General features: G+C 44.3%; 1 protein-coding gene across 10 annotated transcripts in view; it reads right to left on the bottom strand.

Annotated features, from left to right (window-relative positions):
* DPYSL2 (dihydropyrimidinase like 2) overlaps positions 1–25299 on the bottom strand; it is a 92596-nt gene extending 67297 nt beyond the window's left edge. Inside the window, exons 1-3 of one of the 10 annotated variants that reach the window (XM_043503210.1) lie at positions 24936–25299; positions 23836–24195; positions 340–428 (exon numbers count right to left, since the gene is read on the bottom strand). In XM_043503210.1, the coding sequence (XP_043359145.1) occupies positions 340–428; positions 23836–24174 (428 nt within the window). In that variant the 5' untranslated portion in view covers positions 24175–24195; positions 24936–25299. Of the gene's footprint in view, positions 1–339; positions 429–3138; positions 3178–4326; positions 5341–23835; positions 24622–24935 lie in introns of those variants that run through there. The other 9 variants (XM_038384693.2, XM_043503208.1, XM_038384692.2 and 6 more) reach the window with 9 other exon arrangements.
* Positions 25300–26243: the final 944 nt, after the last annotated feature.

Genomic DNA, 26243 nt, shown 5'->3' with positions numbered 1-26243 from the left:
TTTCCTAGGCCTCAATGCAGCAAGGTACTTAAACACATGACCAGCATAAATTAAGCATGAGAGTAGTCCCACTGAACTCAAACCATTCAAGCACTTAATTATCTCGTTAGACCAGAGTTTTAAATGACTATGTTAATTAGAATGTATAGTACTTTTGTATTATTATTTAAACAGCTTGGTTTTAGATCCCTCCAATCAAGCACCCCGCTATGCATTACATATTCATTTCTTTCTGCATTCTAATATAGCTCTCAAGACCGAGTTATTCTTGCAGTTCTGCAGTGCATTGACATTACATTTGCTAGTTTCAATCACATCATTGCATCAGGCTGCACTCACTTTATCAACCCATCTTCCATGTAAATGTCTGCATAGAAAGACTGGTCATCATTAACTATTTTACCACCCTTGATCAAAAGACGATCGCTCTGAAACAAAAAAACAGGGAACAATAATAATTAGGCTGTAAGAAAACTGACAGTCTGCAGCATCCGTTCACAGATAAAAGAGGAGAGGGAAACAAGCTTTGCATTATTCAAAGGGCATGTCAAAAAACAAGTCAATTACAGTACTTTCAACTGAAAAGATAAAATATCATTTCATCTGCAAGTCCTTTCATCACTCTAATGATCCAAGAGCAAGCTAGATTCTCTATTTAAAAGAAGTTTGGTTATGAGGCGTGTTTGTTTGTTTTAACTACCCCAACAACCAATTAAAACAAAATCGTTCACCCACCTACCACAAAAGTTCTAAACCCCATTTCTCAAAAAGGAGATTGTGGTTTTTAACCAAGTCTCTTATTTTTAACCTTGTGGTAGGCATAACTTCCTAAATCCACCCATCCTAAAGTCACTACTTGGCTAATTGAGTCACACTTGCAGTCGGAGAAATTGACCAAAAGTCTGTTGCCATGGGATACACAACACAAACAAACCCATTTTGTCCAAGTCTAGCAAGGTTTCAGTTCAGTAGATCTTTTACTGTGTTTCTACACAGTTACTGCATAATCTAATGAAAATAAGCACATATTAGCAAATTAACTTAAAGACAGGATTTAAGAAGCCATATTATTAAACCTCCTTCAAATTAGATTGCTGGTTGGTAGAAACAGAAAGGTAATTCCAATGAGGCAGCTTTCAAGCCATTCCTTCTAGATATTCGCTTAGTTTACGTATCTCCTTTGCAGCTACGGTAAGTGAAAAACAAATGCATCATTTTGTAGTACTCGTGCACAATATCAAAACACATACTCTAAAGATCTTTAGGCGAGAAGGAACGTGGGACGTTAGCATTGTATTTCATCCTCTTTCTTCAAAACACTAAGTGCACATATATTTAATACTTAATGCAAAGTGCACACGTATCATGCAGCGCTAAATTTAAACCTTACCTCTCAGAAATGTATTTGCACATCTTCTGAAAAGAAACTGCTAATACTTGCCCCGTTTCCTTTATACGGAATCAATGGCATTTCATCACCCAAGGCCTGACATACTATTGTCCATAGAGGAAATCCAAGGCTGATTTAGAAGAGGGAAAAGTGCACGACTTTAACATGTGGATGCACAGACCATAAAATTAGAATACATGCTTTCAGCTGCATTATTTATTACCATTATAGTGGCAGTCAGGAGCCATAGTCAGAATTGGGGCCGCGCTGTGCTAGGAACTATGCAGGCATATAGAAAATTGCAGTACCTGCCCCAAAGAGACTACAATCTAATTTAAGATAGGGGACCAGATTCTCAGGTGTTATAAACTGGCATTGCTCTTTGGAAGTCAACGGAGCTACAATGATTGCACCAGTTGAGAATCTGGCCCAAGGTGTTTAAGATTTGCATTTACAGCTAATTTTATATCATTGTACAAAAATCATAAAAGTTTTTTAGTCTCCAGTCCTTTTTTCCTTATTTAAGGGAAAAGTTAATGGAGAGTTTTGGCTCCGTAAGGATGCAAAAATAAATCAAGATGTTAAATTTAGACTCTGCTGTGACAATAATGCTTAACAAAGCAACGTGGGGCTTGAAGAACTTGCTTGTTTTCAATGCCAGGTTCCTGTATACTACAGCAAATTGTCCCACACTTCCATCATTCCTAGAATCACTGCACTAATTCCCTCCAATGCAGCCTTCTTGTGCCATTAAAGGCCGGATCCTATTGAAATCAATAGTTTTGCCACAGATGACAATGAGAGCAGAAGGAAGTCCTAAATCCACTGTCACTTGGGAAATATACAAAAAAATGACAAAATGAGCCTTGGACATTATAATGCTGGTCTATAACCTACTGCTAGTATTCAGAGTAGCAGCTGTGTTAGTCTGTACCCGCAAAAAGAATAGAGACTAACCAATTGATTTGAGCATAAGCTTTCGTGAGCTACAGCTTGCTTCATCATAAACACCTCTCCCTTTGAGGCTGATCCACAGCCCACCGAAATCAACGGGAGTCTTCCCATTAACTTCAATGGGCTTTGGATGAAACCACATATGCAGTTTGTATCTGTGGGAAGGACTGATATCACACCTGTTCATATTTACCTTGCTGATTCAGGTGAAAGTCCCCTACCCATTGAGCCAGATTCTGATCTCTTTACAGATTGATCTCAGTGAAGTCACACTGTGTTTATACCAGAGTAAATCAAATCAGAATCTGGCTCATCTCCTATTCTTTGTCTTGTTATTCACCCCAACCCAAATAACTGCAATGTTCATTCGTGAAAAAAAATATACCAGTTCACTGAAGACCCACAGCACCATCCATCAGTAATATTCAGCTTCCTCTAAATCAAGACTAGCGTTTTTAAAACCTTCAGATACTGGAAACTCAGAGAGAGACCACTAATTTTTCTGCCAGTTAAAGGTTCAGTCTTTTCACATTCCAATCAGTGAAATACACTGGGCTGCATAAATGCTATTTAAACACAGCTACCCAATTCAACAGCTCACATCCAAATGTCATACTTAATATCTTCCATGCACTACTGCGGATCTTTCACTTTTCCACCTCTAAGGCTCAGCAACAAGATTTACGATGGGTGTGTCCTGAGGTCTAAGAGTGGAAAGCTTTTATACCGATACAAGTAGTGCAAACTTGTATGTCAAAAAATAAACATGTAGCATTTTTAACTGCCTCACTTATGCTGCAGAAAAAGTTAGTATCCCTGAATCTGTGATACCTGCACTGATCAGTTTCCATAATAATGGGAAAACGTAGCTGCTCCTTTTCTTTTTCCCTTCAGATTTCATTTAGGGGTGGACTGAATTGTGTGTTGCAAGAATAGTCCTGGGGAAGAGAAATACATCCTATTTCATTTCTAACCCTAATCTTAAAGAGGGTGAGGCATTTCTCATATACCATACAAAAAAACAAAACGAAACCCACAACCACCACCACCAGCAGCTCTTTCTAAGCATTGGTTTTGCTGCACTGGGAAGGAGGATGGAAGATGAAAAGAACAAGCCCCATCTGCTCATCTCATCGGAGCAGCGCCATTACCTCCTGGAGGAGCAGCACCAACACTGTCCCCAGCGCCTCACAATCACAGCCCTCTTTGTATGAGCGGGGGGGGGGGGAGCTGTTTCAATCATACCAAAAACAAAACCAAAAAAAACCCTCAGAGCCCAGCCAAATCTCCCCCCTCCTCCCAGCAAGTAGCGGAGAAGCTCCGCCCGGCAGACAGGTCTTATTCCTGAGCCCTACTTTAAACCCAGATGGTAAAAATCTGTATTTATGTTTCTTTTAAAAGCTCCCCCAGACCCTCTTCCCTGCCCAAGCCTCCCTTCCCCCCCCCCCCCCAGCCCTGCTGTCATTCTGCATCTACCAGTCACTTCCCCATCCGCCCTTTTTATTCCAAGCGGCCCCTAAAACATCAACCCGATGCATTTTCAACTCCGCTGTGTCTCCCCCCCCCCCCCCGCCCCAACTCAGGGCTTCGGGAACCAGCCCCAGCCCCATCACCCCCCCCCCGAGCCGGCTTCCTCCGGCTGTTCTCCCCGCCCGTGCACGCCGCAATCGGCCAGCCCCTGGCTCGGAGCCCTGCGGGGGGAGCAGCATCCCGGAGCCGATGGACCACCCAGCGCAGACCCGCTTCGGCGGGCATCCACGCCGGCAACGTCAAGGCGACCATTGCTCGCCCCGCATCCCCTTCTCGTCTGCAAGGCGTCCAGAGCGGGCTCCCCACCGCTGCTGCCGCAAAGGAGGGCTTGTGCCCGAGAGCGTGATCTTCTTCTCTTCCTGCAAAACCCCTGCCATCACCTCCCAAGCACACAAAGGGCTTAATCCCCCCCCCTCCCTCCCTTCTTCCCTTCCCCATGTCGCTACACTCACCGTGATCCGTGGAATATTTTTCTTCCCCTGATAAGACATGGCTCTTGGGAAACAACCCCCGAAATCAAAACCGGGAGGGGTTTGTTTATTGGGTTTTTCCCCCCTTCTTGCAAACGTTTTATTGAAATTTATATATATATATATATATAAAAATAAAATCAATTGCAATCAAAAGGAAGTGGGGCGGGGCCGGGGGGGAGGCTGGGGTCTGCAGGGGAGGAAAAGGAGCTTTGCAAATCGCAGGAACGGGGACAAACAGCAGCCCCGGCGCGTCTCCCCGTCTTTGCCCCGCTCCAAGCCCAGCCCCAGAATTAGACCGAAGGAGCCAGCGGGGGAGGGAAAAATCCCCGTTGCAATAAAAGCCCGAGCACAAGGAGGCAGCGGGAGCGCATGCGCGCTCAGCCACTCCCTTGTCCTCTGCCGAGCGCGGGGAAAAGGAGGGAAGGGGGCACCCGGCTCTGGCCCGGATTGGCTGGCAGCCGCCGGGATATGCAAACGAGCCCCGGCCGCTGTGCAATGGGAGGGGAGAAGAGCGGTAACATGCAAAGTGGCGCAATGAAGCCGCCGCCCTCCCCTCCCCGCGGCAACCCAACCCCGGGGCGGGCTCGAGCTGGGGGCTCGCGGCGCGGCGGTGCACGGCGCCCTGCGAGCCCTCGGGGGGCTGCCCCGGCTCCAGAGGCGGCAAAGCCAATGGGGAGCGGGGGAAGAGCCTCGTTGCATTGCCGCTGCCTGGATGCTGCTGCGCCCTCCTGGTCTTTGCAGGACTTTGCGCCTGGGCTCCCAAAGCTCCAGCTCGCCTGTGGCTGTGCAATGCCCCAGCTCGCAGCGGTCAGACGTGGGGCCAAGCAAAGCCCCCTGCACGGGGCCAGAGCTCCGCCGCCGCCGCCCACGCCCTTTACCGCCAGCCACAGCGGAGGGGGGGGGGGGGTTTGGTCCCCGCCAGCCCCCCCCCCTTCCGCTGGCGTGGCTGCAGGATGCTGCTGCGGAAGCTTGCACGCTGGGCGGTTGCTGGGTGAGATCAGCAGCAGGTTTGCAAGGGAATTGGGGGAGGGGGAGTTGCATTTTTTTTTTTAAAGGGAAAGGAGAGAACTGCGTAAGCCTTGGCTAAAGAAAGCATTGCCCAGCAGAATAGGGAGCTGGCTTCTATCTGAGTCCTGGCCTGATGCTCGGGAATGGTGAGCACCCGCAGCTCCCCGTGGGAGCCGCAGGATGCTGGGTGACTCTGAAATTCAGATCGTTATTTTGAAAGGAATATGCATGGGGATGCCCCTGCTTTATCTCTCTCTCACACACATACACACACCCCCCTCCCTCCTTCCCCACTGCCGAGCCAGTAAATCCAATAGGAAAATTCTTCCTGGAGAGCTGGCGCAGCAGGAAATACGGCACACTCCGTCTTTGTCCATCTCGCCCCTTCCACCTTCCTTTGCGCTATGGAGGAGGTGCTGTTTGAGACTGAACAATAGCAACAGGGCTGAGGAGAAGGGGCCAAAGGAGAGATAGTTGTACCTGGGCCCTGAGCTCAGCACTCCCCCCCCCAAAAAAATCTGTAACTGGGGTGAAATGGGAAGGGGTGGGACTCCTGCAAACTTTAAGTACCCTGGCCCCCAAATTCTTAACCGGCCTCCATTGCAACCCAAGGCAAGACAGGGTTCGGATTTGAGCAGGCCTTCCCCTTTTCGATTGGGAACAACACCTACATCATCTGGTGCCCTTTTCCCACCCTTCCCAAAAAATACACAAGTAGCTAAGGGGCATCCACATTCTGCATCTCTGGCTCCCTGCAAATCTTCAAGAAGCAGGGGTTACGCTAAGGGCCATTGGTCCATCCAGATCCCATTCATCATTACAGCATTGCCAACCCCAAGTGTTCAGATATTGTGAATCAGGTCTCAGAAATCGTGAGATTGGCTTAACAATTATGCGCTTTTATAAACCAATAACTCCACTTAAGTTCTATTTCTTTGCTTCCGGTTTCTGAGCCTTAAGACCATTCTCGGGTCATGTTTTCAATTTTTTCCTCTTTGCTGGGAGCTGGAAACTTACTTTAAAAAAAAAAAAAGAAAGAAAGAAAGCAAACTGAGATTCTCGCATAAACAGCAGACTCCAAGAGCTGGCGTGCTAAGGAAAACAATAACTAAAGCAGGTCCTGATGACACTTGTTATGCACTGTACAAGACACAAAGGAAACATACAATCCCTAGCCCCAGCATCTTACTATCTCAAGCCATTGGAATCACCATTCCGTATCGTATCAGTGGCCTACCTAACCCAGTATCCCATCACTGTCAGGCACAGCTACTTGAGAGGATGAGGCAAGACACTTTTTTCATGGACAGAGGACACAAATCCATCTCTGTTTGCAGGTCTGTATGGGCCAGGTAATGACTAACAAAGGATATTATTTAAACTCCACAGTGACGAGTGAATTATACCGGTTAAATACAGTAAAAACTATAAAAGCCCTATGGGTCTGAACCTGCAAGTCTTGTTACTCACACAAGTAACCTATTTGGGGCAGGGGGAAATTGCAGAAAAATTCCAGGGGGAGAGAGCAAAGTTGTGCTAGCATGTAGAACTTTGTAGCTGATTATATTCTATCCTGCAAGGGCGGGGGAGAGGATGCAAAAAGTAGAGTAGAAGACATAAGGGAGCATATAGAGCTATGAAAAGTCCAGAGCGAAAACCCCAAGTGGGGGGGGGGGCAGCTGCCCCATAGAAAATGACACCTCTGATTTGGGGGCTAATTCCATGAGTAGGGGGTTGCAGGAATCAGGCCCTTTGGATCGCAAGATCCTTCCAGATAAAACATACAATGCACAAACGTAAGAGATTAAAAATTGCTTTAGGGTATCTCTGCAGTGCATCTTTTTAGAGGGAACACCTGTTCCAAGAGATGTACACCAGGATCTCTCTTGCACATTAGGCTACAAGGTTGCAGGGGGAAAGGTAGAGTGGAGAGAGAAAGAGACAGCTTTTCCTGGATATACCAGGAAGCCTTAAACTGGTTAATGCTCCTATCCACTAATACCTAACCAGTAACAAATGAGAACGCAGCTCATTGTCACATGATTAACGTGTTACTGTGCTGTTGAATATTTTGTTAACAATTTGAATAGAAAACACTAAATGTATCAACTTGCCCCTCCCCTGGTCTGCTACACTGGGAGAAGTTTTGGTATCTCAGCACATTTTTACTGGAGACCTGGAAGTAAAATGCTGGCATCAGCAAGCCAGGAAGCTGTAAAGAAGCAGAAGTATGTCATTACCGGCAAAGTCACACACACAGTCTATCATACTATGTCCATATTAGTAGCCTGGTTTTATTATTTATTAAATTCCAAAGCACTCAACCAGGTACAGGACACAATGTATATAAAGCACAGATCAGACCATTCCCAAAATTCAAGAGCTTTTGGATTTGAGGTTACTCTTTCAAGTCCTACATAAATTATTATTATGATAGCAGAGCCTAGAGGCTCCATCTGAGGTGAGGACCCTATTGTGCTAAGCGTTGTGCAAAGTAAGACCTAGACTCTATCCCCAAAGAGACAAAAGGTGGGAGAGGAAGCAGAAGCACAGAGGTGAGGTGTGATGCCAACATCGTACAGTAGGTCAGTGGCACAGCCAAAATACGAACTCGGGCTATTGCCCTACCTACTAGACCACACTATCTCTCTAATAAAGAAACCCATAATGCTAGTTTTCATTGGCACTTCTATTGCAGATATCATGGAGATGTTCAGAGATTCTTTCCCATCACCATATAAGAACCGTTATAGTACAGAGCAATACAGATGAAGAAATTAGATAGCTGGATAATAGGCTGATCCCGAACACAAGATCTGAACAGCACAAAGGACACCTAGATTCTCATCCACTCCCAGATCACAACCCCATCTTTAACTCTTATGGCCAAGGTTGAGAGGGCAGACCCTCAGCTGGTGTAGCCCCATTACACCAGCTGAGGGTCTGGCCCAAGATTTTTCCTTCTGGGAAGTTAAAAGACTTCAGAAGATGAATGATTTTAAGAAACCATTATTAAACTTCCTTGAAATAGTAACTTAGAAAAGAAAATGTAGCTCATCAAACTGACAGCCCGTGCCTTTCTTCACATTGACCATCTTAAAAATGAGGCACCCTTGTTCTTAATGGCTCACGTTAATTAGAAACCAGTATTCTCTGAAAGATGTTTTGTATTGGAGTCTATTTTGTTTGTTTACAGGCCTTGGTTTCGCCTAAATCTACACGCTTTAAATTAAGACCAATAAATCCCAATGAAAAGTTAACTGTGGTCGTGAGTTACTAGGTTACAATGAATGGACTGGATAAATTTGTGACGTCCTAGTGGCTTGTGGCATAGCCCTGTTGTGATACAACAATGCTATTACCAAAAAATACATCCTGCCCATGCACTGTGGAGAGGGAAGGAATGCGTCCAGCTCTGGAAGATTTAGACAGCTGAGGAATTCAGTCCATTGATTCCTTTTGTACTCCAGAGGTGTGGCTCTGCCTGCAGTTGCAGGCTGGGAAACTTAAAATTAGAAGACACCGTAATGAACAAGCACTTTGCCAGATCCTTCTTGCCAAATGCTAAGCAGAGGGGAACTGCCAGTCAGCCCAAACCCTAAATGCCGCCTTCCCAACAGCAGACAAAGGAGTGGGATGCTTAAGGTCATGGATATCACTCAAAGTCCTGGAAATTGCTGAGTGAGGGATGATGGAAGAAGGTTAGTATCCCAGACTTATCTCTGCCAGTGTGGCCCTATGCATCTCTCATCAAGGGTGGAATTACCCAACGCACAGAGCCTAGGCACCAATTAAATCCCAAATTAAAGAGTAAATCTTCTGCCTCTGCACCCAGGCTCGTGATAGAAAGAAGGATTCTTCCCCAAGATTGGAGAATAGCTGCACTGCTGTTACATGGGAGCTGTTCCTGTCCAGTAGCTGAAATAGCCTCTGCAGGGCCCTATGCAAGCCCTCTTCTCCCCTCCCCAGTCCTCCCAGTGTGGTGGGGGATGGGAGAATAAACGCAGAAGCAGATAGCTGTGCCTTGCATGTTCCTAGGCCTGCCCCATCCACCCACCTACCCCGTGCCATACAAGGAGTCACGCCCTGCAGGAGGTTCATGCCCGTTGACCGCCCCGACTAATCCTGCCCACCCTTTGCTCAGCACAATCACAATGGTTTATTGGCCACTGGACCTGCCATGGCTGCAGTCAGGTTTTGCCTCTACAAGGCTTAAAATGGTGCACAAGGGCTTATGCAGGTCCTTTGCACAAGAGTGCATTTCATGTTAAAGCAACACTGTCCAGTAGGTAGGCCAAACCCTACCCGGAGTTGGAGGTGCCCACAATTCTTCATGACTCCTTCCGGTCCATGGCATGGGTTCGCAGGTCTTCAAGTTCCAGGCCTTTTCTCTTCAAACTTCCCTTGACAGAGTTTCCACCCTATCCTCCGTCTTCCATGTCCGATCTTGCTGTCCTCTTCCTCCCCTGCTTTCTCTGCTGGTCGTTCTTTTCCCATTGTTATCACATGTCCCACCCACCTCCAACATGCGCTCTCCAAGCTATCAATGAGAGTGAGAAGTTCATCTTCTTCCTAATTTCTTCCATGTGTACTTTGTTTACCCTCTGCTTGCTTGCCATTGTCCTCCTCGCTGTATCATTTCTACCTCGTGTATCTTCTTTTCTTCCATCTCTGTAAGACTTCCTCTTTCCAAACAATAGAGCAGGCAGGGACAAACACAGGCAGCATGCGCTTCTTCCTTTCAGTTATTTACTTAATTGCCAGTCCCATAGTACTCCTCCACCTTTTTCACTGCCACCCATGCACACTAGGTTCTTCATTTCCATTCCCCAAATCTCTCTCTGATGGCACTACGTGTTCTTCCCAAGTGCACAAAATCTTCTGTTTCTGCTTCCCTCCTCAAACCTCACTCAACAGCTCTTCTTCCGTATCCCCAGCTTGCATAACATCAGTCGTCTTTGTGTTTACCTTCAGACCACGGTCTTCAAACACACATGCTCACTCTGATACCATCTCAGGTCCTCTCGATAGAATTTAACAGAGAATGAGCATCTCTTTCACTTCCAGATCCTCCGCTGGTGTAAATCAGCATAGTTCAATTGACTTCAATGGAGCTACACTTATTTATACCAGCTGAGGATTTGGCTCAATAGGGGTTTTGGACTATCCTAGCAAATGTAGTAAAGCACTGTTTCCCAAAGTGTGGTACGCGTATCCCTGGTGGTACGTGAAAGGTATACGTGGCAGAATATTTTATTTAACTTTATCATTGGGTTTTTTTTAGCAGCAGAAAACAATTCACTAAAATTTAGTATATGAGCGTGATGTACACTTGTACAGTAGAAAGACACACAGGTTTACATTGTAACTAATACGATAACACATTCAATAACATCTAATAGCACAGCAGAGCCGACACAAACCACGCGTGCGCGTTACCGTGGCTCGGGCAATACACTCGCCTTTATGGCATGCGCAGAAGGCATGCTGATGGATAAAAGATAAAGGTGAATAACTACTCGTAGTAATCTAAAGATCGTAGCAAGTACGTACTTGGTGTGTATTAATATCCAAAATTTCTCTTTTGTTAAATCCATTTACAATGGATCACTGACTAAAAACAGGAAGTTTGAAATGTACAAAAGAAAATTATGAAGGAAATATGAATGTTAGTGATAATTATGCCGAAAAATGCAGTGATATGGCTGCATCAGACAATTGTGATGACAAAATTAGTGAATCATGTGAACCATCTGTAAGTTTATGTAATGTATCAGCTGCAAAGAAAACAAAAAAAGCCCGCAAATATGTTGAAGAATATCTTAAACTGTGATTTTCATGGACTGGCGATGAGGTTGAGCCTGTCCCACTATGTGTGATTTGTTACGAGACTCTCACAAATGAAAGTATGAAACCATCCAACCTAAAACACCATTTCGATAGCAAACAAAGAATACGAGGGAAAACCTGTAGAATTCTTCGAAAATAGGCGCAAAGATCTCCAAAAGTCCCAGAAAACAATTCGTAATGAGACGGGAGGTGAAAATATGAAAGCTTTGGCAGCTTCCGATAGTGTGGCGTACTTAATTGCAAAGTCCGGAGCTGCTGAAATGATTGGTGAGACATTAGTAAAACCTGCAGCCAAAGTAATGGTGCAAGTGATGCCTGGAGACAAGGCTAGCAAAGCTATAGACTATGTCCCCCTCTCAAATAACACGGTTCATCGTAGAATCACAGATATGACCAAAAACATAGAGCAGCAATTATTGTCAAGAGTGCAAAAGCATCTCTACTATGCACAGCAAGCGGATGAATCCACTGATATTGTGAAGTTAGCTAATCTTTTGTTGTTTGTCAGATACAAGCTGAATAATGAAGTCCACGATGATATTTTGTTCTGCCAACCTATGCCAATACATACAACTGGAGAAGCTATTTTTAAAGTTATTGATGACTTTATCAAAAACAATTACTTGGATTGGAGTCGTTGTGTTGGAATAAGCACAGATGGCACCAGAGCCATGACTCGTTAGAAGAAAGGAGCTGTTGCATGTATTCAAGCTGTTGCGCCAGAAGCAAAATCGACTCATTCTTGCATTCACAGGGAAGCACTCGCCATCCAGAACATGCAGGCAGATCTAAAGCAAGTACTGGATGAAGCTGTGAAAATAATCAATTTTGTGAAAGGCCTCCCTCTGAACGCCCGGCTGTTTTCTCAGCTTTGTGATGAGATGGGCAATGATTACACACAACTCCTATTTCACACTGAAGTGAGTTGGCTTTCGTGTGGAAAAGTTCTGAATCGCCTGTTTGAGCTGCGAGAAGAACTGCAAGTTTTTTTAGATCAAACCTTTAACCTGCAAGACCGTATACACAACTGAAAATGGCTATGCAAACTACCATATAATGCAGATATCTTTGCTCATTTAAACAACCTCAACCTATCTTTGTTGCAAGGGGAACTCATATCCACATTCCATGTTAAAGACAAAGTGAGCGCCATGGTTGCAAAATTGAAACTGTGGCATAAACGTCTTAGTCGTCGTGAACTGGATTCCTTTCCATCTCTTCATGACTTAGCAATAAACTCAGCTAACGCACTTGATAGTGATGTGTTGCAAACCATGAAGCAGCATTTGGAAAGCTTGCAGAAAGATCTTTGTAAGTATTTCCCTGAACCGGATGGCACCTTTGAATGGATAAGGAACCCTTTTATCATCAGCGTTCAAACATTGCCAAAGAACCTCTCTGCTTCAGAAGCACAGCTCTTGGAGCTGGCTTCAGATAGCTTCCTGAAAACAAAATTTGAGCAAAATACACTGACGTCATTTTGGTTGGGGTTTAGCTCTGAATATCCAGCTCTATCGGACAAAGCTGTCAAGTATCTTCTGCCTTTTCCGACCTCGTATTTGTGCGAGATCGGATTCTCTGCGCTGGTGGGCATCAAAACAAAAAAATGAAATTGTCTTATTGACGTGGCGCCCCATCTTCGTCTTAAGATCACAAACACCGAGCCAGATATCCCCGCGATAGTGTCTGGTCAAAAGCAGTTCCATCCCTCGCACTGAATAGTTTGGTCTGTGCTGAAATTTTTTCAATACTGAAAGAGTAAGTATTAAAACTAGTGCTTTCTTCACTAACCTAGTCAAACCAGCGTATTTTAATTTCAGAATTATATACGCACACACAGATACACACACACCGTTCTGCCAGACTGTTGATTCGCTTCTATTATTTTAATTATTTATAGTGCTATTTCTATATGTAAATATTATTTCTATTAAAATTTGTGTTTCAACTGTATGTAATATAATTTTGTATTTATTGCTAACAAACATTTAATCCAGAATGAAACGAATTAGGAGTGTGTTATAAAAATGTGGCGACCACCTCCCCTCCCCCAAATTAACTTCACCGGAGAAGGGGTATGCCGGTAAGACAAGTGTCTCAAAAGGGGTACACAACTGCTGTAAGTTTGGGAAACACTGTAGTAGAGAATTACATTCCCACTATAAATTACAGGATGGTTCAAGTGAAAATCTGCAGAAAGGATCTCTCTCTCTATTTAGGTCTCTAGAATTTTTGAGTAATTGCAATAGGACGCTGGTGAGTTTCTACAACATCCTGTTGGTTTTATCCCTATTAAATTCTTTACAAGTTTTCCATAAGGACATTTTGTGATGGCATGAGAACAGAAACATATATTTTGAAGTGCAATGAAAGGAGGGATCGGGGTGGGTTTAAACCTTCCCTGGCAGTTCTGGAAACTCCACAACAGCATCAGCCTTAGTATGTGAGAAGCAAGTTTAGAAACAGATTGGTTTCACTCAACCAGCTTTATATTTTTTTCCTAGGAAAACAGACATGTTAGATGACAGATAAATGCTAATACGCCACCCCCATTAGCTGCTCGTCCTGTCACCTAAGTCAACGGGAGTCTTTTTATTGCCTTCAGAAGAAGTAGGGTTGGGCCAATAGAGGTTTCATTTATTCATAACTCGGGCCCTGATCAGCACGCGTAGATTGCTACACCAGCACAGAGCCCCTTTGACTGGCGTGCCATGTGCGTACAACATTCCACCTACATGCCATCAAGTGCTATAAGGACTAGAGGGGAGTTGGTAAATATCTGTAGAGATACATTTGTCCCTCCCAAAAGGTGATGAAAGAAATGTCTACCGTTAATAGCTATAAATCATATAGGGGAACTTCGGTCACTAGTGGGGGTGGGGGGTATTTTCTTTTGATCGCTAATAAATGTTACAGCATAACTTAAATGCACACGGGGATCAAATAAGATATGATGATGAGGTACAATCTTAGGAGTATTTTCAGCCTCTACAGACAGACATTCTGAATAAATAGTATCTGAGGTTTTGAGTGGAGGGTTTATTTTCCATTTGCGCAAACAAGTCAATAAAAGCAAATCAAAGTGTTTGTCTCTGGATTAAGTTTTCGTTGTTGCTGTTAATAACATGAGAAACCTAAAGACGGTTCTGACAGACCCTCATGTAAGGGCTGTTGTCACGAAGGTTTGAACCTACAACCTCCAGAGTTAAAGCCTGAATGCACCCCCAGAGGTTGAGCTGAAGCACTAAGGCTAGGAGTCAAATTTTCTATGGCTTTCAATGGGAACGAGGGATCTAGCTCCCTTAAACCCCTTTGAAAGTCCCAGCCCCCTGGCTGGAAGCTTTCACAGACATATATGCTCTTTGGATCAGGCATAGAGGGGCATACATAACACACACAGAATGGTTTCTATGCTCATATCCCGAGAACAGATTAAATTTATCCCAAGCATTTCAGGCCCACAGCTGTACTAATCACATAAGAAAAGCTCCCACGCTTTCCTAACTGTTTCAGAGTAATAGCCGTGTTAGTCTGTATTCACAAAAAGAAAAGGAGTACTTGTGGCTCCTTAGAGACTAACAAATTTATTTGAGCATAAGCTTTCGTGAGCTACAGTATCCGATGAAGTGAGCTGTAGCTCACGAAAACTTATGCTCAAATAAATTTGTTAGTGCCACAGGTACTCCTTTTCTTTTTCCTAACTGTTGTTGTTATTACTACTGCTTACTAATACTTTGTATTAACTAGTAGGCGAGGGGTAGAAAATAAGACAGAAAATATCACAATGCTACTAACTAAATCCATGGTGCACCCACACCTTGAATGCTGTGTCCAGGTATGATAGCCTCATCTCACAAAAAGAATATAGTGGAACTGGAAAAAGGTTCAGAGAAGAGCAACAAAAATGTTCAAGAGTATGGAATAGCTTCCATATGAGGAGAGACTGAAAAGATTACGACCGTTCATCTTAGAAAACAGACGATTTAGGGGGAACAGGACAGAGGTCTATAAACTCGTGAAGGGTGTAGAAAAAGTGAATTGAGAAGTATTATTTACCCTTTCACGCAATAGAAAACCCATAGGTCACTCAAAGAAATTAATAGGCCGAAGGATTAATACAAATGAGGAAATACTTTTTTCACACAATGCACAATTAACCTGTGGAACTCATTTTCATGGGTTGTTGTGATGGCCAAAAGTATAACTTGGTTAAAAAAAAAACTGTCTAAGTTCATGGAGGATAGGTCCATCAACGGCTACTAGCGAAGATGGCCAGGGATGTAACCCCATGCTTGGAGCAACCCTAAACCTCTGACTGCCAGAAGCTGGGAGGAGAAGACAGGGTAGACCTCTCCAAAATTGCCCTGTTCTGTACACTCTTCCTGGAGCTCTGGCACTGGCCATCATTGGAGGCATGATACTGGGCTAGATAGACCATTGATCTGGCCCAGCACAGCAGTTTTTATGTTCTTACATATTGCAGAAGCACCTCAGCTTCCCAGTCAGGGATCATGGCCCCGTTGTGCTAGGCGCTGTACAAACATAATAAAAAGATGGTTTCTGCCCCGAAGAGCTCACAATCTAAGTACTCTAAGGTTATCATTTTGGTCATCACTACAACTGAACATAGGCCTTCCAGAGCTCAAGCATGTGCCCCTACAGCTTAACCTAAAGAACTAGCTGGGAAATGTAGCAGACTCACGTCATCTGTGAACATGAACAGTGCGTTCAACTACTCTGCTACATTGGAGGAAATTCTGACTGCATGACTGAGAAAAAAAAATCTGGGTAGATCTCGCCACCAAAAAATCGTTTGGTATCAATGCCCTAGAGTTTATCTTTTCTCTCGGATCTTCTGAAGAAAGATCTTCCTTTGTGTTTGAATCTTAGAACAAAGATTGTTGATTCTGGTTATATTAGGCCCAGATCCTCAAAGGTATTTAGTAGTTGGGCCTTAGATCCTTTTGCAAGTTTGCTCCCAAATGTAGCCTCCCTTTAGGGGTTCAAATGAGGGAACCGTTTATGTAGAACAGCCATATTAACGTTATTTTAGCTGGGATGCAGAGCTTGCTGACAAAATAATGTCTCACCTCTCCAACAACCTAGTGGGTACAGAATCAAATTTAACATGCTGCAGATATGACAAAGGATATGAGGAATTAGACACAGCCTTGTCTGTAACAGATTTGGGTCAGACCTGGAAGACTGCCTTGTAGCTGATAAAACAAGCTAATCATTTAAAACTATGTTCATATTATTTGTATTTCGGTAGCGCTCAAAGCACTTGATTACTTCCCCATTGTGCCCCATCAGCACTGTAAATGCACAGGAAGACAAGGTCTGTTCCCCTAAGTGTTTCTTCAGCTGATGTAAAGCTCCACAGTAGATCAACGCCAATTTGCACCTGCTGAGCATCTGGCCCAAAAAGTGGAGCCTCTTTAGTCCAAATGGTATTTGGTGGCACCATATCAAAGACCCTGGTTCTTTTCCGCATCAGAAGGAATGATGAGCGAATTGGTAAATTCATGATAAGCACTTAATAGAAGACAATGCTCTCAGAATGTGTGGCATCCCCCTAGCATGTGGACTGGTGTCTTAAAGAGGGATCCAGGGAGCTTGCAGGATTTTGTTTGGTTTTTCAGTAGCCAGACAAATGATTATGATCCATTGGGAGAATATGCAAGTCATTTCTCTGTGTAATTATTTTGCAAGTAGCGATTATCGGAACAAGGCTAGAGAAATTACAGGAATCGTAACAAATTAAACTTGGAACAGCATTTCCAGCTGTTTGGAACAACCTCTATTGTGCTTTGCACAATGGCTCCATTAGCATTCCAAAGTCTTTGATTGTTTGTGCTCTGTACAATGTCCTGTTAGTCATTATTTGTTGCAGGGATGGGCGAGCATGATCATGAGAGCTTGAGGATTTTGCAACAACCCCAGTTATTTTGCAGGTTTGCAAGACTGCTTCTGAAACCTCTTTTTTCCTTGCGTGTTAAATCCACTTTAGTCCCTCCGTGTTGATACAGCTTTAAAACAGAATTGCTTTCCCAGTCAGTGTTTATTAACTATTGTTATTCATGGGCCCCATTCATGGCTCAGGGCCCTATTGTGTTACTTGGTGTACAAACACACAGTATGAGCCAGTCTACGCCCCAAAGAGCTTACAGTGTAAACAGATAAGAGACAAAAAGGGAGTATTATTTATTCCCATTTTACAGATGGGGAACTCAGGAACAGAAAGATTAAGACAATTGCTTCAGGTCACCCAGGAAGTCTGAAGCAAAGCAACAAAGGGAGAAATAAACAACCTTCATCTTTATTTGGATTAGATTGAACAGAGAGATCACTCATCTCAATCTAGCGCATTTACCATCCTTCCTACCTATGCTACATACTGTCCTGGCAGGTGCTATGTGTAAGTTATTTAGATTAATGCCCTGATTTTCAGAAGGGCCAAGCACCTCAGAGTCCCACTGTAGTCAATGGGACCCTGAGGTGCAAAGCAGCTCTGAAAGCCAGGCCATGTACTTATGTATTTATTTCCTATCCCATTTCTGCTCCTTTACCCTGATCATCACCCCTTGATCGTTTCTCTCCCAGTCACTCCTAATTAAAATACAAGCCCGATCGTATTTGAGTGACACTAATTAGCTGTGTGACCTTGAGCAAGTCACTTCCGGACTCTGTGGCTCAGTTTTCCCACCTGTATAGTGGGGATAACAATACTGACCCTCCTTTGTTAAGCACTTTGAGATCAACAGATAAAAAGCTCTATGTATAAACTCTTCCCAAATCAGGGGTAAAGTAAGGTGACTTTTTTAGCCAAAACGTTTAGGTGGAAAGTGAAGATTCAGCAACACCAAAACATTTTGTGAATTTGGGTCAGTTTTGATAAACTGTGTAAAAAGAAAACGAAAAAAACCAACCAAAACCTAATTTTGATTTGTTTGGTTTGAAACAAATTTTTTGTTTTGAAATTTCCTTCCATTTTATATTTTAAAAAAGTCAAAAACCTTTAACATGGTCAAAATTGAAATAAAAGAGTTTGTTTTAGGTCAAACAAAGCATTTAGTTTGACAAGAAGGGGTTTTGGTTTTTGGTTTTACATTTTCAATTTACTGAAAATTCTGAACAATTTTGTTTTTGGCTCAATGAAACTATTTTTTCCCCCTCATTATTCTGGAATTGCTACATGAGCCAAAAAATATATGCTATTTGCACGCTCTAATCAGGGGCCCACCAAAGCTGCTGAATTCACAGGTCCCAAAAGGTGGATGTGCCAAAACAAAGTGATGGCCTAATAATCCCTGCAGCTAGGATAGAAGTTTTGGATAACTAGACATCTGGACTGGAGCATCCAACTTTCCTTCGGCCAGCACTCAATATGCCCGCTGACTTCAATGGGAATAAAAGGACTGCCAAGGTAGATCCTGAGTCTCTGCCTAATGACAGCTTCCTTCTTAGAGTGCAAAGGGAAGAAGCCACAAAGGGAGAAATAAATAACCTTCATCTTTATTTGGATTAGAAGGTGACTTCCATTCGTAGCAACACTTTCACCGCAATAGTGCTTTGCTTCATGGAGTGCTTTGATATCCTGGGACAAAGGGCAAACACTGATCGCCTACAGCCTCTCCCCTCTTCTGAGATAGGGAAGTATTATTATTCCCCTTTATAAAGGAGGAAACTGAGGCACAAAGCGGTCACATGGGCCAAGCCAAGGAAGGGCAGCATGGTCCAAGTGAAAGGGGCTCTGGAGTGAGAGTCAGGAGACCTCAGCTTTATTCCACCAGTGACTTTGGGCAAGTCTCCTCACCTCTCTATTTCCCCTTGCACTCTTTGTCTGTAAGACTGTAAGCTCTTTGGGGCAAGGTGTGTCTCTTACAATGTGTTTAGACAGTGCCTAGTACAATGGGGCCCGAGTCTTGGCTGGGAACTCTAGGCACTACCATAATAATTATTATTACACAAGGAGTTTAGAATTTGTCTTACAGGAAGACCAGAGTTGCAATGAAACCAGATTCAAACAAACAGTTGTTAATTTTAATTAACCTTTCCAGTGTGTTAGCATAACCGAGAGCTTTGGTAACAATAAATGGAGTTGCCTGGTATTTTTAGATCTCTCTCTAAGCAGAAAAATCAAGTGAGCAGCACACACAAGATAATCTGTATTTTTAATTGCAGTTACATTGTATTGTAATTGTCTGCTGCAGCATTTGCCAGTTATTCCATACGACTAATGAATGACTGATAGAAAAACTACATTCTGTCTGAGAGTGGCAGTGCGAGGTGTTGTGGGAGGCAGTGTGTTATAGTGGATAGAGACCTATACTCGCAGTCAAAGTACCGGACGTCAAGATCGGGACATCTGGTCACCCTACCTAGCACAATGGGACCCTGATCTTGATGCTACTATAATACAAATAATAACTATATAACCACTTTTCTGTATGGAATCATCACACATTGTCAGCATATTAGCAACCTCAAAACTTCAAACTAGCCTTTTGGGGGGACAGATCTTTTATTCAAATGCCTGTTCTTTAAAGGACTGGAGCCAGTGGTGGAGAAATTCAAAATCCAACTGTGAAGTTAAATCAGAAGCCCTGATTTTTGATTGACTCAGACAACTGTACATAGGACTGGATTTAAAATGATCATTAATAGTAACAATAGCGTGCACTTTATAGCACGGTCCATCTGAGGACCTCAAAGCACTTGACGTAGCGAGTTTAATAATTAAACAAACACCTTAGATTTTAAAACATTCTCAACATTTTTTTTTAAAAAAAAAATCTCATTTACTTTGCATGGGTTTTGTTTGCTTCTACTCCTTGCGCTTCACTCCACTTGGGCAGTGAAATTAAATTCATGATTTCACTCTTTGGGCTTCACCTTGCCGTCTTTATTCCAGCAAATCACTGGGACTTTTTACCTGAATCGGGGTGTTGTTATTACGATGATACTTTGTAGAGGCCCCTACCAAGATCGGGGCCCCATTGTGCTAGGTGCTGTACTAGTATATGCTCAGACATATTGGGTACATCTACACCGTAGCAGGGGTATGAATGGCAGCTTGTGTAGCCCTACCTGTGCTAGCTGTACTCCCGCTAAAAATTAAAATGAGGACACCATGGCCCAGGCTTCAGTGTGGGATGCACAAGCCTGCCTGACCCGTCTGGGTACGTACTTGTTCATACAGCTGGCGTTGGAGCCTTGTAGGGTGACCAGATGTCCCGATTTTATAGGGACAGTCCTGACATTCAGGGCTTTTTCCTTATATAGGTGCCTATTGCCCCCCACTCCCTGTCCCGATTTTTCACATCTGCCATCTGGTCACCCTGGAGCCTTGTACCACAGCATCCTCCCTGCTATGTTTAGTGAACTAACTCAAGCACAAAAACATGAATTACAAATCCCAACCCTGGCTGCAATGTAGCCGTACCCAGAGTGTGAGTCATTAGTTAACAAACTAAGTAGACAAAGAATGGGAGGGGAAACAGAAAAGTGAAGTAACTTCCCCAAGGCCATAGAGCAAGTCGGTGGCAGAGCTTGGCACAGAACCCAGATCTCCCACAATCTGCGCTGTTGATTGGGCTACACTGCCTCTAAAGACCTAACTGTGAAATGTTTTGTAAAGTATGATGGAAATTCTTGCCGATGTCTCTAGGGATCATTTTAAGCCAGGAAGTATGGAGCACCATGTCCATAAGATACTACTGTGATAGATCCCTGTGGAATACCATAGACCGCCAGCGAGACATAGAGAGGTTTGATTAGTCTGCAGAACTACACATGCCATTTAATGCAGGACAATTAAATTCCTTTTTCATCCTCTGGATAGTTAAGAGTACAGAAAAATACCAGATGTACTGGTCCTAGTTGCCTCGCTAACAATGGAGGCTGAGAATAAGGCAGGGTCATTCTACACACCGGAAGAAACAATGACTGTGCTTTAACGTATTTTGGATCAGATCCTTGGCTAATGTAACAGGGCATAGCTCCACTAATTCCAACAGAGCCATCACCCATGTATACCACCTGGTGATATGGCCCTTGGATTTCTAGACCAGAGCACAAACCATCAAAAATAGATGGGTTCTTAAGAATATTGGTTGTGGCCATAATAACTCTCAAGTCTCCAAGCTAAAGATAGTTGAGTGTTAGGACATCTAGGCTTTTGTTAGATAATCTACATTTTTCATAACTTCGGAGACCCATGAATGAATTTATTATTGTTTTATAGGTTGCACATTATCATTTTCTATACAGAAATGTAGAGAGGCTGTTCTTGGCTAGGTTCGACACGATTATCAGTGCACTAATAAAACTGCGTTGTGCAACTGAGGTGTGAAAGTAAATGGCCAAATTCAGACCCTGGGTATTAAATGCAAATCCACTGAAGCCAGTGGGCTTTTAGCCTTTTAACACAAGTCTGAATTTTGTCTCGTAGCTTGAAGTGCTTTCTTTCCCCTTTCTTATATAAATATATTGAGCCTGATCCTCAAAATGGAGCTACAGCCAGTTTATATCAGTTGAGGACCTAGCACTTCAATTCAATACAATACACAGATGCAGTCACCTGGGAGACCATAAAAGCTAATGAGGACCAGTTTCTCTTACGTCATTTACCACAGAAGACTTCACACCACCATTAGAAAAAAAAAAACCCACCGTATTGGTGCCAGCATTATGCACAGCTAATGGGACACAATTCAAAAATTCTAGTGGATCATGCCATTATTTTGTGCCTTCTTAATTAAAGGTAGAATGAAAATGTGACTATCAAACTGATAAAATGCAACAAAACCTTTTTTAAAATACAGTTCATATTCGCAAAAAGAAAAGGAGTACTTGTGGCACCTTAGAGACTAACACATTTATTTGAGCATAATTATTTAATCCGATGAAGTGAGCTGTAGCTCACGAAAGCTTATGCTCAAATAAATGTGTTAGTCTCTAGGGTGCTACAAGTACTCCTTTTCTTTTTGCAAATACAGACTAACATGGCTGCTACTCTGAGACAGTTCATATTCTGTTGCAATTCCTGATTTTTCCTCCAAATAATCCCATATTTACTGTTTTCAATTAATATTTCAAATAGATACTTTTTTTCCCCTTCAGACAAAAATTGCACCTTTTTATTATTATTTAGAACACATTTCCAGTCTTCTATTAGTAGTATTGCAAAGTATCATGAGTTATGGTTTGTATGAAAGATGCCACATAAAATTAAGTCTTGAATTGCAAAACTTCCTTGCACCCTAAACCTGCAAACATTGATGCAGATGAGTAATTGTATGCCTGAGATTAATCTCACGTTGCTAACTGAACTACTTAACCGAATAAAGTCATTCACAGGCATCAATGTTGGCAAAATCAAGCCTTGGGTTTTTGCAGTAGCAGATGGATATGGGGTATGATTTTCAGAGGTGCTGAGTACTCAAAGCTCACATTCGATTTATCAGTGCTGAAGGTCAAGCCCAAATGGACAATCTCACCCAAGTTTTTTGCCTCAAATGTACCATCCATGCCATTGGTGAATCAGCATCTGGGTACCAGCTATTCAGATGAATTCTTAAGAGACTGGAATTGTTTCATAAACACCTTTGGGGTGTGGACATGAGGGAATACTTGGAAGAACTCTTTCCTACTTTGCTACTAGAAGTTTGTCAGATTCCTGGTCGACTCTTCATTCACCTGGACTCTTCAAAGCTTGTGTTAGTTAGAGGAAAGCACAGAGTGACAATATTTCTTGACTTAAATCTAAATAAAGCTTGTTTGAGTTGATTTCCTTTAATTTACCTGGGAACGAAAGCATGTGTGATCAGCCAGAGCTATGGCTTTGAATATTTTGTTGTTAAGGGACAAAGAGGTCCTTAATTATACATGGACTGACACATTAGCAGAGAACTGGGACTAAGGGTCAAGACCAGGATTTTCAAAGAAGTCTAAAGGAGATTAAATTATTTAAATGGGATTTGAGTCCCTCTTTGACAATCCAAGCCCAGATTCCTACAGTCCTATGCAAGATTTTACCCAGGCAAAAAGCCCATTTCAGTCAACTGGCCAATTCCTAAAATTCTTCCTCAGCCAAAATTCCCACTAAGAGCATTGCCTGGGTAAAAAATCTGGGTAAGGCCTTCAGAATTGAGCCCCAGGGGAGCTTTACCTTCAGTAAATCGGCAGGGATTTGGCCATCAGGCTTGCTGCCCAACCTTCTGCTTACAATTGCATTTGATCTTCTTGTGAGCTGCATTCATCAGATGGGTGGGGCACTGTGCTAGAGTAGTGCTTTTCAGAAACAAAGTCAGCTTCCATCAGCAGATGGAAAGGAAAGTGTGGGGGGTGGGGGGGAGAGAATCAGTCCTCTCTCTAATTCTACCAATCTCCCCCTCCTGCAGAAGAATACAGGGACATTTAAAGTCTGGCGATAAGAGGCTAGTACCAGCTGCTACTGCTGCCTCGGTGAGCACTGGCACAGGCTGCAAGTGGAATGCAAGGAGGAGGCATGATGCTTAATGGAAGCCTGATCAGAGATCACCTTTCCCCCCTCTCCCCCCTCCAGCTTAACGGGTGGGTAAGTTGCAGCTCTCCCTCTCAGACACACCCGGAGCCATCCGCACCCACCTTGTCATTGAGGTTCTGCAGCGCCTCTTTGCCAGCAGCCGCCCTGATCTCCACCTTTCCCCCGAATTCAACAGATGGCTCCCCTCCCTTCCTGCCCTGCCTGGAAGAGAGGGAGTGGGCATCCGAGCCCAGGTGGGCCACGTCCCGCTGCTGGGCCACGATCCTGCTGGCTCCACGTCCCACCGAGAGCGAATCGAAATCGATGGTCTTGTTCTCCAGGGAGCCTTCCACCGGGCAGAACATGCCACAGAATTTCTGCCGGGGTTTGGGGCTTCCTGAGCCCAGGTTCTTGAAGAAGGCTGGGACCTCCTCTTCCTCACTCTGCCTCCTCTCGGCCATGGCTCCGGGGGGGGGGTCTCCCTGCTAAAGAAAAAACAACAACAAATAGGATCAAGATTCCGCCCCCTCCCCACACACACACACACACCCCCCGAGAGAGAGAGAGAGAGAGACCAAGAGGGCTGCAAGATGTGGATTTCCTGCCCTCAGGGAGGGGAGGCTGGCGAGCTCGCTCGGTGCATGGAGATGGAGACGCGATGCAAAGTTGAAGGCAAGGCTGCTGCAATCAGGAGAGAGGAGATTTCAAGTTCCCAGCCTCCCCAGATGATGGGGGGAGGGAAATGCAAAAGGGGGGGGGGAAATCCCTCACTCTGCAGCAGAGATTGGGGCCTGATCCGGAAGTGATGTGGGGCTGGCGAATTGGCAAATGGAGCCGAGCTGGGCTGGAGCAACAAAAACCCCCGGAACGTGTTGCGGCTACAAGTTGCCCTGAGCAGCGACCCTCCCCTGCTTGGGAGGGGGGGCGTGTTAGCTGAAAAAGATCTGCCCCCCCCTCCCCGCCTTTTCAATCCCCTTCCCCTACCCCCTTGCAAATGAAGCGTGGCCTTAGCCTATTGTTCCTCACTTTCTCCAAAGGCAGCAGCTGGAGGGTGAGCACCGCAGGGGAAGGGGGCGAAATGCTGAATCATATTTAGGGGAGGCGGGGTTAGCGGTGACCCGACTCATGCAGTGTCCCCTGGAATTGGGGGGAGGCGGGTGGAGACAGTCAGAGATGGGGACGAGAAAGGGACAAGGAAATTTGCCCCTTAATCAGGACTTACCTCCGGAATTAGTGACCTTGCAAGACAGGGAAACACCCAGCAGTGCCGGACCCCCACCCCAGATCTCACTCCTAAAACGGGGTGGGGGGCAGAGGGGAGGCACTAAATGGCGGTTGAGATTTAATTTAATTAAGGTTCAAGGCTAGAGAGAGCGCGCGATAAACCCTCCCCTCCCAGCTCCCAGCAGAGCCCCTGCGTTGGGAGCTTGGAGCGGGGGGGGGGGGGAGACACCCCAGCCCCGCGGATCAGCTGCTCGCCCCGATAGAAGAGAGTCGCCCAGCCCCGCTCATCTTGGGGGTTTGCCCAGCGCGGCTTTCCAGGCGCTGTCCCTTCAGCACCAGCCTGCCCTCTGCATGACTCAGAACAGATGCGGCTGCTATTGTTAGGGGGAGAGGAAATGGGGGGGGGGGATCAGCCACAGGCAGGTACGATGGGAGCTTGCAAGATGATCATGTCCATATTGCAATGCTTCCATCCATCCCTCCACCCTTTTATTATTTAAGGTCGTTGCAATAGCTGCTGGGTTCCAGTCCACACACAGACACACACCCCCCCTTGTAACACATGAAGTCCTTGGCTCCTATGCCTAGCCTCCCAAGAGAAGGTGAACAGATTTTTTTTAAAGTCTTATTCCATCATTTTTCATATCTAAATGAACCGTTGGAAGGTCTGGAGAGAGAAAAAATGTTGCCCTGATAATTTCTCAATGATTGATTGCAGCCGACTCCACCGTGAGTCTATGTACGTGGGGAGGGAGAGGGGAGGACAGATATTTCTGTCACAAAGGTAAGTGGTACAACACACAATAGGTTTAATGTAGCTGTAACCGTCTGATACATGTCGTTAATAATGCTCATCTGTATTATTAAGGTTACATCCACATTCAATATTGTTCTGAACCAAACTCAGTTGCTAAGCTATTCATTGCTATGCATTATTCATTAATATGCATCAATGTATATGCATACATTAAATGTTAATTTAGAGGCAACTGTGCTCAAAAGGGTAGCAGGCACCTTAGCGAGAAACACACATTTTAAAAAAATCAGTATATTGTCACTAATAAGGCAAAGTGCCCAAGTAAAGCCAAGGTCAGACGCAAGAGAAGGCATAAAATAAATGCACAACCCAGTTATAAAAGACTCAACTAAAAAAGAAAGAAGTAAGCCTGGAGTGTTGCCCTGAAGGATGATGGCGATGTGCTCTGGTGACTAATGAGGGGGGAGAACATTCCAGGGACACAGACCCTCAAGGGAATAAACCCTACGCCTCCTTTTCCTCCCAAGATTGTATCTGGGGATGGCCCTG

This window comes from Dermochelys coriacea, chromosome 26 (genome assembly GCF_009764565.3).
Source record: "Dermochelys coriacea isolate rDerCor1 chromosome 26, rDerCor1.pri.v4, whole genome shotgun sequence".
NCBI lineage: Eukaryota > Metazoa > Chordata > Testudines > Dermochelyidae > Dermochelys > Dermochelys coriacea.
Note: the sequence above shows the minus strand (reverse complement) of the source record. Positions and strands in the feature narration are given on the sequence as shown.